The 11,893-nt window shown below is 37.7% G+C and overlaps 2 protein-coding genes across 6 annotated transcripts; one reads left to right on the top strand and one right to left on the bottom strand.

The window, feature by feature from the left end:
* The first annotated feature begins 3,766 nt into the window (after nt 1-3,766).
* On the top strand, nt 3,767-7,199 carry LOC124411461 (flavin-containing monooxygenase FMO GS-OX-like 4). Of its 2 annotated transcripts, none has more exons than XM_046890566.1 (6): nt 3,767-4,047; nt 4,617-4,758; nt 5,044-5,201; nt 5,477-5,680; nt 6,159-6,444; nt 6,715-7,199. In XM_046890566.1, the coding sequence occupies exons 1-6, from the start codon at nt 3,830-3,832 to the stop codon at nt 7,057-7,059; spliced, it is 1,353 nt and encodes a 450-aa protein (XP_046746522.1). In that variant the 5' UTR covers nt 3,767-3,829; the 3' UTR covers nt 7,060-7,199. The 2 variants fall into 2 exon arrangements, with proteins under 2 accessions (XP_046746522.1, XP_046746523.1); XM_046890567.1 differs by having other exon boundaries at nt 3,771-4,047; nt 6,159-6,448; nt 6,740-7,196.
* Nucleotides 7,200-7,351: 152 nt separating this feature from the next.
* Nucleotides 7,352-11,510, bottom strand: LOC124411426 (probable glutamate receptor). Of its 4 annotated transcripts, none has more exons than XM_046890520.1 (11): nt 11,090-11,510; nt 10,919-11,019; nt 10,761-10,844; nt 10,287-10,589; nt 9,763-9,869; nt 8,983-9,153; nt 8,670-8,899; nt 8,164-8,378; nt 7,802-8,058; nt 7,638-7,731; nt 7,352-7,544 (listed from the first exon to the last, which is right to left on the bottom strand). In XM_046890520.1, exons 1-11 carry the CDS (start codon nt 11,298-11,300, stop codon nt 7,365-7,367), a joined length of 1,953 nt encoding a protein of 650 aa, XP_046746476.1. In that variant the 5' UTR covers nt 11,301-11,510; the 3' UTR covers nt 7,352-7,364. The 4 variants fall into 4 exon arrangements, with proteins under 4 accessions (XP_046746476.1, XP_046746479.1, XP_046746477.1 ...); XM_046890523.1 differs by having other exon boundaries at nt 7,659-7,731; XM_046890521.1 differs by having other exon boundaries at nt 10,287-10,586.
* Between the last annotated feature and the right edge of the window lie 383 nt (nt 11,511-11,893).

Below are 11,893 nucleotides of genomic sequence, written 5' to 3'. Positions count from 1 at the left end.
CACTTATTGCTAAACCCTCATTGCTCGCGTTTCCCCTTGTAATTCACAACTATTACCATACATACTTTCGACAATTTGAACACGGTGACAATATGTAATCGCAACAATTGTCGCCAGGAATCAAAATATGACGCCAAATATTTGCTTTTTTGTCGCAGATTAGAATAATGCAGAGTTTAGAATCTCTTGAACATGTAATAGCTATGGCACAATGACGTGCGGGTATAGCTGGCGTCGTGTGAAATAATGATAATGACAATGGAAAGTCTAGCCGATGCGTGTGCATGTGTATTTGTGTGTAAAAAGCTCAGTTTTCACCTAACCACCATGCGTACTAATTTTGATGTATTTTCAATTAGTTAAAATATGATAATCAATAATTGCAATGAATTGAGGAAAGTATACATTATTGTAAATATGCAGAGACTTAGCAGGGCAAACATGTGTCTGTACACGTCGATTGAATACAGCGATGTGGCGAACGAAAAATTTGTTCATAGAATATATCGTTATACTTGCCAAATATGATTTTAAACAATGGTAATGTCGGCAGTGTTTAAGGAATAAACGAAACGTTTCCTTCAACTTTGATTAGATTTCGTTACCCGTAACATTTTGTAAACAAATGCGGCATACTTAAATTTATAAGTGTAAACCATATGGATCGAACCATATAAGTACATATTCCATTAATCTTGCAGAATGAGAGGCTTCTTGGTATCAACGTTGTATATATACCCATATATTATATATACACTATACATATATTATATATATGTATATATAATATTAATACGCACTATTGTAATAGTTATTGGGTCGCAAGCTCCATTTTCCTTTTCTCTTTTCTTCATCTCGTTTTTTTTCACTCAATCGAATTTCTCTCAAGCGATTTTTCGCGGAACTACAGACTCAATTTATCTCAGTAGGAGCCACAAAACACTAGAATATTTATTAACAATCTATTCAACTGATTGAGATCTGGCCTGGCGACGTATCAATCAAAGTTCAATGTAAATATATAATTTCAACTCCTAGTGTCACACGTACACTGGATTCTGCAAAAAGTGAACCAATAGTGATCTTATTAACGTTATTACTTTCACCACATTTGAGCGATAATAGTATCATCTACACCCATACCTGCATTGGATTGCAATAATTTTTTAATTGGAAACCCTTGTTGAATTTATAATCCCCATTATATGGCCATGACAAATCTGAACCTTCATCTCTGTCTGATATAGAATTCGTGTGTAGATACTTTATACAATTGATACACGTATAATATGTATGCTGTGTGTGTGTGTGTATATATATATATATATATATATATTTCGCACATTAGTTGAACACACACAAACACACGCACACACTATACTTATCTATATATACTTATATACGCAAGGGTAAAAATTTCCATTCTAAGTTTTTGCATATTCGGTTATTATCCTTGTTATTATCACGATTGTCATCATCGTCATTACCGTCATTAATATTATTATTAATATGGTAATTACTATCATCATTATTATAATTATTGTAATTGTAATTGTAATTATTATTATTATTATTATTATTATTATTATTATTATTATCGGTGTTATTCTTATAATTTTAATACAGCAGGTACTTTAGATCCGATCAGAGTTTGATCTGCACAATTATACACGGCAACGGGCAGATCATATTTTGGCAAGTTCTTGGGACTTATCAGAGCTAATCGTAAGCCTCTATTGTAAATTATTGGCCACTGTTGATATCGTTACGAATTATTTTCGAAATGTATGTTTTAGAAAATTGCATTTTGTTACACGTATTATTATTATTATTATTATTATTACTATTACTATTAATGTTATTATTATTTGTACCACGGCCTAAATACTAATATACCCATTCGCCATGCAAAGTAACATGCGTGAGGAGGGTCCTTCTCGATCGCGGGTATTATTTATATATATAAGAAATTGTAAAATTCGTATAGGTGTATATACCTATAACTGAATCGCTTTTTATATATACATACATATAGGATTATGCATGTGTATATATATATATTGTATATGTTTGTATATATATGTATATACATATATATGTATATTGAATTTGCTTCTCACTTTCATAACAATGATTAATGAATTGAATCATTCTCAGTGTTTGAAATATTCATTGTGACATATAGTACATATATATACATACATATATACATGCATACATACATATATATGTATAGAATTATATGATTGCTCAGAAACGGATATCCTTAAGGATTAATTCTTAATCGTTACAAACAGGAAGTGAAAGAAAAGGAACGAATTTATCGTATATTATTATTATATAATTGAATATTATACATATGTATATGTATGCTACTTAGGATATAGTGTTAACATACAATTCAATGCTATTAAACAATTTCGTCTCAATTTTAGTAACACGCCGACTATACCGACGTGAATCCTTCCTTTATGAAATGGAAAAATTCTGTCTAATTTTCGCATACATGTTAATCCATTCGAACCGCCTTTCAGTGTCATTTATAATCAAACGCAGAGTTGAATATTTTTATACGGGTGTATTGTTATTCTGTAAATTAGAATCACGACCGTATATGTATATCGCGATCGTTTTCTCCGCAATTCAATCTCTGCATCTGAAGCAAAATTCCGGCTCGTGTCGCTAGAACTTTCCTTTTACCCTAAAACTAAAAAAACCTTGTGACCAAAATCTCTGTAAGCCACGTGTAATGTTATCCGATGAATATTTCCTCTATTGTATCGGAATAGCCGACGATGAATTCAACTGATTAACGAAGTACAGAAAATGGGCTTGAATTTTATCGTAATCGCAAACTTGACTTACAAATATTATCTAATTTAATCTAATCTCTCTGGGGCACCTCCCAGGTTAAGGGAATTTTTTTTTTTTTTTAAGAATTGATGAGTCATTGTGTAAGTGCCTTCTTGATACACGCGGTTCTGTGATTTGGAAAATTCAAACTGACGATTTGCTTTGTGCTTATCAAGCATGTGACAGATAACTGCTCGAAGTGCTGGCGGCAGCCGTTTACATTATTATTATTAATATTATTCCCAAGTCATTCGAAATGAATCTGCATTAGACGGAGAAACGTACGATTTTCCGAATTATGCGTGACAAATGAACCCCGGGAGTTATGTTGTTCAGAGTGAAAAGACAGGCGTCGACCGCGTCGACCATATCCGCACGGATAAGATAATGTCGCGTATATTGTACGCGCATACATATTTATGGAAAATTTATGGAAAATTGCATATGTCCGTGCATTTCTATCCTTTAATTAACCCGTAGCGAGCATAATAACGTGATTGTAGCACTGTAGTCTGGGCAAACAAATCCGCTGACGATAAACATCGTCGTAGATAACAATAAACCGTATCACGTGCGGAGTGGTCAAAGATATGATTATTCTATGTATAAACGCAACATATACGCTATACGCAAAATAAGTTTCATCGGAAATCCGTGCTACAGTTTCTCCGCCTATGCAATTGCACAACCTCGACGCGGTTTCTTCGATCCCTGAACAGTATTGTCATATATTCATCGTGCGGTTAACTTATTTTCCTGTCGCTGTGATAACAGACTCTACATATGCTAAATGTACCTATATATACACATATGTAAGGGCCGGGAGCATTGCAAAATTCGTAGTGGATTTGTTGTCGTATCATCAAACGTGTATAGTGACAGCGTGATCGTTAGAAAGTATTCCGCGTAACAAAAAGCAACGTCTGATTCTTTTGGAACTGTTTTGGAATCTCTATTCAGGAATCGTTTGGTCGGGATGCCTGGAGCCGAGAGGAAATTACGCATATGCGTCATCGGTGCTGGTGCTGCGGGCCTCTGCGCACTGCGTCATTTGGCGAACGAGCCCGCGCTTTTCGAATTTGAAGCCTTCGAACAGACCGATCACATCGGCGGCACATGGGTTTATAACGAGAGGATCGGAGTAAACGCTAAAAATCAGCTTCCCATTCACTCCAGCATGTATGAAAATCTCAGGTGAATCACGCACGGACTCGATGATTCCTGTTCAATCTTATAAGTTTTTACAGGAAGTGAACAAATAGCCCTAGAATAGTAAACTTATTTTAACGGATTTTCATTGTTATAATTGGCGGAAATTTTTTTACTTTTATTTGATTTTTCTCGTTTTTTTATCACGAAGACGATGGTAGTATTTAAAAATTTCTTCGTTACTTTAATCGACAATTTCCGGTTCCTGTTATTTTTTTTTTCCTTTCGAATACAATAATCTGAAACCATTTGCAGAATTTATTTATCATGTGACTACTAGTGTTGTGCAGGTACAGTGTCTAGAAATCAGTCATAAAGAGTCGTTTTTCTCTTCATATCCGCCAACAAACTTTTAATCATTTATATCGAAAATCTTGCATAACAAACGCAATTCATTTCGTGATGTCCGATTCTCCTTAAAGTAAAAATATCCCATTATTTACAAACCCCCGTATTTGTGTGCAACTCATACCCGCATTAGTATTATGAAACACCTTGACTGTATTTTTGCTGTATTAGTGATAATAGTTTACTATCTTTCTATACCTTTACAGAACAAATTTGCCAAGCGTAATAATGAACTTTCCTGATTGGAGGAAGATGGGCAACAACGAGAAAAGCTGCATCTCACACTCCGAAGTCTTATCTTATTTAGAAGATTACACAAATCATTTTGATCTCCGTAAATATATTACGGTACCAAAACTACCCGTATTTTGTTCATCCCGATTATTTGTATCCAGATTCGCACCAATCATTTATAAAAAAAAAAAAAAAAATTGATTTCGTTTCCTTTCAATCCGTACAGTTCGTTGCATTACCCATTAAATTATCATTATTTACATTACTGAAAAATATCAAAAGATAAAAATACGCATTTAAAAACTAAGCTTAGTACCTTTTGATAACGATTTTTAGTGTGAGGCCCTATGCGTGAAAATAAATCGTTTAATGCTTATATTTTCGTTTTCGTAATCTCAGTTCAACACCAGCGTCGAGACTGTACGACCCATACGCAGTGTTCAGCGTGCTGATCCTGCAATCTCGGCTGTTTCATTAGCTTGGAAAATAAAAATAAAGAATGTCCTAAGCTGTACCGTAGAAGAAAGAGAATTCGACGCTGTATTTTGCTGTAACGGGTATGCATAGACCAAACTATTAATAGTCACCAAAAAGCAATAAACCGAAACACATTGTGCAATTTCGATTTCAAAAGATTTCACGTTGGAAAGGGCTTGTCTTTACTCAGAATTAATTCGCCTGAATTTCTCTCCAATTATTGTTCGAATTCACTGAAATTTTATATTACATAATCGCTTCTGGTTCATCACTTGCAAATATTAGTCTATTGCATTATATTTTCTTAATTGCTCCGTTTTACACGACTATAACTTAACTCTTGTTTGTCATGCAGTCACTTTTTTGAACCGAACGTTCCGCCTATACCTGGGATTCAAAGTTTTCCTGGCATAGTGATGCATAGTCACGATTATCGCAAACCACAACCGTTTACTGGTAAAACCGTCGTTGTTTTGGGAGCAGCTTCTTCTGGCGCTGATATTGGAATGGAACTGACGGGATACGCTCGTCACGTTTATCTCAGCCACAACAATCCTAGGTAAGTTCATTTACTACGTGTCATCGATACTGTGGACTTGTTCATGAAGATGACAAAAACCACTAATGCAGTCATCTAACGGTCTAATTCGAAATTTCCGACAAAAAAATGAAAGTACCGTCTTCACTGCTCCGTTGTAGGTGAAATGAATAATAAAATTCACATGACAAAGTTGACACCTTCAATTGTGTGTGATAATTTTGCACTTCAATAATTTTAGTATACTTTATTAATCAGGACGTGTATTCTCAGCTGAAGAAATTTTCCAAACCACCTTCGTATATTCTTCGATACAATTTTTGTACGAATTAGTGGTTTTTTTTTTCTTTTTGCTTATTGAATAAAATTATCATTAATCTCCTCTTAGCTGGTATAAATAATTACTTAGCATGAAGCTGTGAATAATAATATTATATACATTCACGTAATGAAAGATTCAGTGGGTTTCAACTGTCAAAAATTTCAATTCTACTTGTAGACTGATTGCGGCTCTACCGGCGAACATGACCGAGGTGATGGGTGTAACCGGGGTGGAGGGCAACCGATTCATTCTCAAAGATGGTACAAGCGTGGAAGCAGATGCATTCATGTACTGTACGGGGTACAAGTACAGTTTCCCCTTCCTGGACGAGACCTGCGGGATCACGGTTGACGACAACTACGTTCACCCCCTTTACAGGCACCTGATAAGCGTTGAACATCCGACGATGTGCTTCATCGGGATACCACTGGTTGTTGTGCCGTTTCCAATGTTCCATATACAAGTACGTGCAGAATATTTATAATTTATCTATCATCTTCACACATACCCTATAAAATTTACAAAAAATCAGGATTTCTTCGAGAATCAGAGGAAAATCAAGTCTCAGGGAAATGGAGACACATGCAGAAGAGAAAAGTGAAAATTTTATTGCAATTCATTGCAAGGTGACTTGGTGCACTTTACGACATACGAAAAAAATCAGGAATTCTGTGAAGAGATGTTAATAGCAATGAGGAAAATTCATTTCATTAATATTATAGTATTTTTTTAGAAAATTCTTTCTATGTTTGAGGTGAAATACTTCATCGCTTTGCTGAAAAGTAACGTGCGTCTACCATCGAAGGAAGTCATGCTTCAGGACGCGTCGTGCAAGTCACCGTTGAAACGACACGCGCATCGGCTTGCGGACAATCAGTGGGAATACAACGACGGTTTGGCTCGAGACGGGGGTTTTGAGACTCTTCCACCCTTCTACAAAGCTGGGTATTCGGCGTGGAAAATCCAAAGAGGTCGGAACTTGATGCACTACAAGGATGCGAAATTCATCGTCGACGAAGACGGCGAAAGCGTGCAGATCATCCCGTACGATAATACTGCATCTGTGATGTCTAAATGACTGCAGTAGTTAGAACATTCTTTGCAAGATATCCTAGAAAAATTAGTATTTATAAAGTATCAAGCTATCTCCTAAGATATTGGCTTACAATTAATCTATCTCTCCGTTCGAATTTCGGATTTTTTAAGTAGCATTACTGCCAGCGTGAGAAAATATTGAACGATTGTGTACGATAGTGGTTGACAAAGAAATAAAGCGAACAATATAGAATGGGAACCAATTTATTTATAATGTAAGGATTCTATAATACAATGATACTGTAACTAGCTCGATCAATATTTATTTTCATACAATATATGATTTAATCAATTAAGACTCCTAATTTCGGTGCGGTGTATTTCGTTACCGTATTTGAGGTATGCAGATTGCCAGGCGATAAATTTCTCGGCGCAAAAAAAAATACTCCCAAGAATAATACCGCAGACAAGGACGAGAATCAGCGGAACGATATCCCCAAATTCAACAGAACTCCATTGCTGCTTAGCCTGTGTAAAGAAACAATGAATACACAACGTTGAATCAACCATCGAGGAAAATGTTATTTGACGAATCGCAAGAGTCTCGGCATAAAGTCTCACCCTAATCGTATTTTGGTATACCTTGGTGAATTTAATCGGCCACTCGGCCTTGAATATGCGATTCAGAATACCGCTGTCCCTCATCATTAGAATGCTGTTGGTGTAATGATTCCTTAAGTACTTAATATTTTGTTCTTGGATATGTTATGCGTAAAAAGACTTACTTAGCGTTGACGATCCCTCGGTAAGGGCTATTCTTTGCCACGGCCATGGCTAAAGAAGTTTGCAGCATAGTTTCGAGTGCTTCGATTATGCAGTCAACTCGGTTCTCAAGTGCCTCGACCATGGTGTCCGTAATCATGAAACCGTACTTATTTTGTTCGCAAACACGTTGTAACCCCTCGAGGTAGTTTCGTGGTAACTGTCCGTCCGACTCCATTCTCTCTTCAAACAGCGCTCGAAGCACTAAGTCGGATGTATTCTGTCGGAAAAATTATAGTGTAGGTATAACACGCCTGTGCTGTGATTGAACTAATTGCTGATAAGTTTTGGATAATTTTGGAAATTTCCAATATTTGACTATTACGCTGAACAAATTGTACTCCGCCGATTTTGAGACAACTCCGAATCTGTAGGTACCGTCTTCCAACAGACCTTCCATCGTCGTGAACGGCATCGTGAACATTTGGACGGCTAAGAAACTGACCAGAGCTCCGGAGTAGGCGGCTAATAGAATGACTGCTGTCAGGTGAATCGCCAGGTGAATGGTCCTCGCAGTTGTCATCGAGGAGGGCATTATGCCTGAGGCAAGATAAAAAACACCATTGTTTTAATTGTGTGCTTGTTGTTAGAATCATGCTAACAGCCCTGTGCGTACAGTATTATTCGCGCTGGATTGCTTGTGGCCATTTTTCATGTAGTTCGGACCAACAAGAAATAGAATTGATGTACGTCCTGATATCAGCAAGCTGGAGAGAAGCAAAGTCTGCAGCTATTAATATTTCGTATCGTTCACGATGCACGCATAGCAATTCAAGCAATTCGACACAAAATAACGCACCCTGCGTACAGAACTTGGATGAGGGATACAACCTTGGCCGCAAAAAGCTCCAAAAACTGACAAAATGGTCTCCGTAAATCTTGAATTATTTAAATTTTTGTGATGATTCAAACATGATTCGGCATATTCCATCCAAACGATGATGATACTGGAAAGTATTATCAGCGATCCAGCGGTCATCCAGATGTTCGTTGAAAAGGGTGCCGTGTAGCCTCGCCACTTGACAAATGCAAACGATGGTCTTTGGATGTAGGTACGGAATCTGTATCGACCGGTAGAGTATCACCATTTCTAATTATCCCATACACGACGTTTGATGCAGCTTTGTTTAGCTGTATAGCTTACCTGGAGGATACAATTGGTATGGTGAAATCAACGATCTGTGTTCGTGACGTGGTTATCACTAGTTCACTGGCAGCCAGATCGGCCTTTCTTTCATTCAACAAAGCAATCATTCCGTTCCAGGTTCCATTCGGGGATATCGAACCCCACGAGTCACACGCGATGTATTCGAACCTGTTGAAGAAAATTATTGCTTGGAAAAAGAGAAGCAGGAGCGAAAAACAAACGACACTGCACAAAGACGTGAATATAGTTGTGGCTGTTAATGGCCATGGCCCGTTTTATATTTGGCAGTATTGGTCAACATTTTTTTCTACCTCACGGGCTTAAAGTTTGATCTATACGCAAACGAAAATATGTCGGGGTGGGCGGTACGGATTCTTGAAAAAAAAATAACGTGGTGAATCAGTCTTGCAGGGTTTGAAAATGATTCGACGTGGATTGTGGCGAATGGTTAGAACTTGTCGAGGGCAGAGGTTATTTTCAGAACGGAGGAGACGGAAAGGCGATGGGACGAAGACGGATATTTTTGAAGAAAGGGGATCGGCAAGCCAAGACCGTTACTTCAAGAAAGAAACAGCAAAACAGCTGGAGGAATTGAGAAAGCGCCAAGGAAAAAAAAGTCTGAAGAACGAGTGTGACACTACAAAAACTGACGATAAATCTGGTGATGAAGGTTCAACCTAGCTGGTTTCATGATCAATTACGTGAGTGAGTTTCCAACATTTTTAACGATTACACGTACAATTCGGTATCATACATATATAATCACGCATATCTTACGTGCAATTCATTTTTTCTTGAAGTATTTCCAGGATCCGACCGAACAACCCGCCAACACCAATCATTTCACCATGTTCATCGGTTAGGATCGTTGACATCGGTGGATTCTGCAATCATCCAGTACCATGTATCATCCGACATTATACGAAAAATATGCTTATGTCATGAGAGTGCTGTGCTATGCAACGTTGTCATTAGTGTCTCACAAAAAACCCTGTACGATATATTCATCTCCTACTTCTGAAATATATTGCCTTTCTAATCGAAGGTCGATTTCTTCAGAGTCTGAGCGTTAACAAGAGTCTGAAAGGATGAAAACTCTGAAGGCATTGGAAAGTTGACTTGATTTTGAAAAGACTTGAGAAAAGCATTTTAAAAAAGAGTTCTGTGACGTACAAAAAACTATATCTTCCTTCTGTACGGTGATGGTCATGACATTCGTCGGTGCACTTTATAATCTCCGTTTATCACGGCGTGACCATTTATAACTGATAACAGATCTGATAGATTTCATATCGGAATACCTCTATCGAGGTGACACGTAGTTTCTTCCCGAAAAGATTGCTTCGCCGTTGATAAAAGGTCAGCCTCGTTGTCCTGACCCCATCAGTAGGGCTCCATGTTCCAAAGGGCAAATCACGTAACACATCCCCTGGAGAGACACGATACACCTCCGTAATTACTTCCATCGTCCCGTTACTTTCCGAGACCAGGAATTCGCAGTCAAACGGTATGTCCATGCGAGAAAAGAAATCGCTCGCTCTGGAACCTTCGCTCAAGAATATCATCCACGTTGGGTAGGCCATAGTTATCCACGTAGATACCTGCTGTTATATATAATATACCACATGTATACCTACACGTACGGATTGTACTTGAACATACTTGGCAAAGGGGGTGCAAAAATTACTCAGGATTCTAGAACTGAAGTAAAAAACTGGACGAGATTTTTCTTATATATTAAACTTAGGCTTATGACGAAACTTGATAGCATTTACATTTGTCAGAAGCTGTTGTACGTTCCCTTGATCATTGAGAATGACGAACAGTGGCCGTTTGATGTTAAAATATGATCGACCGACCTAGAATTTAAGAAAATACGATCATCACGTCCATCTCGTAAATACGTGTACCTTTCTTACAACGGAATAATTACTTTTGTAGTGAAGGTGCCGAGGTCCATGATCGCAGTTCGCGTCTGTCGTTCTCGGGAAAGGTACAACTGAAGATTTCGCAAACGCACGGTATTTATTGTTCCTGCAAACACGGATTACTGTTCATAATATAGGTATGTGTGTCGACAATTGATGATTCTCGCATTTTTCACCTTTCGTTGCCATCGGATCAATCGTCGCGTGCAGCAGTATGATGCACGTGCTGTTGAAGTAGTCGTGCACACCAGATATCAGGCTTTGGTAGACGTGGTTTGGTCTGATTAGTTGACTGCTCGCAATGTGCGTGGCCAAACTTACCGCGATTAGAACTAGAACAACGAAACTCGACATCGTTCCTAACAGGCTACGAACGAGCATTAGCATTTCAGTTTTTCTCTTAGTTTTCACTCTTTCAGCTCTCGTTTTTTTAGTAGGTACTATCCCGTTTTCTGTTCCAGGCGAACTAAGTGATGTCGTTCAGCGATGGGTACCTAATTTACTTATTCTTACTTGCCGATCATTGAACACCAATTGGTTCCATGATTCATGAGATGATGACCAAAGGCAAATGTTCACCGTGAAATTACTCGTTTGCTCGTCACTCGGCTGCGTAAACATATCGAAAACGTTAGTGCTCGTGGTTCTCATTGACAATCGCAAGTCACCGGCACTTTGAACGCAAAATGTTTGTTGAAGACGTTATAACAATTTTTTTACAAAATTCTGGTCAGAACTTCCCCATACATCCATGTTTTTACCTGAAACATAAAGGCTTAAATGTGCTTTGTAAACCTGATACATCTTTACATACGAATATTCGATCATGCACCTGAATTGGAAAGACACTGGAGAACCCTTGTGGAAGGTAGAAATACGTTGACCGTATTACAGACGGATGATTTTATTGGATAAATTATTTACTTTATGAATCGATAAACTTAAATCAAACAAGCGGTAAATGAATTTGCACATAGCGG

This window comes from Diprion similis, chromosome 10 (assembly GCF_021155765.1).
Source record: "Diprion similis isolate iyDipSimi1 chromosome 10, iyDipSimi1.1, whole genome shotgun sequence".
Taxonomy (NCBI): domain Eukaryota; kingdom Metazoa; phylum Arthropoda; class Insecta; order Hymenoptera; family Diprionidae; genus Diprion; species Diprion similis.
The sequence above is the reverse complement of the archived record's forward strand: the minus strand, read 5'-3'. Positions and strand labels throughout refer to the sequence as shown.

Bases quoted from the DNA above. Each gene is read 5' to 3' on its own strand.
- LOC124411426 (XM_046890520.1), bottom strand. From the start codon at position 11,300: ATGCTAATGCTCGTTCGTAGCCTGTTAGGAACGATGTCGAGTTTCGTT. The intron at 10,845-10,918 runs GTAATTATTCCG...CTTAAATTCTAG, and splicing joins TCGGCACCTTCACTACAAAA to GTCGGTCGATCATATTTTAA. The intron at 9,870-10,286 runs GTATTCCGATAT...GGATGATTGCAG, and splicing joins TACGTGTCACCTCGATAGAG to AATCCACCGATGTCAACGAT.
- LOC124411461 (XM_046890566.1), top strand. From the start codon at position 3,830: ATGCCTGGAGCCGAGAGGAAATTACGCATATGCGTCATCGGTGCTGGT. The intron at 5,681-6,158 runs GTAAGTTCATTT...TTCTACTTGTAG, and splicing joins CTCAGCCACAACAATCCTAG to ACTGATTGCGGCTCTACCGG. The intron at 6,445-6,714 runs GTACGTGCAGAA...GTATTTTTTTAG, and splicing joins TTCCAATGTTCCATATACAA to AAAATTCTTTCTATGTTTGA.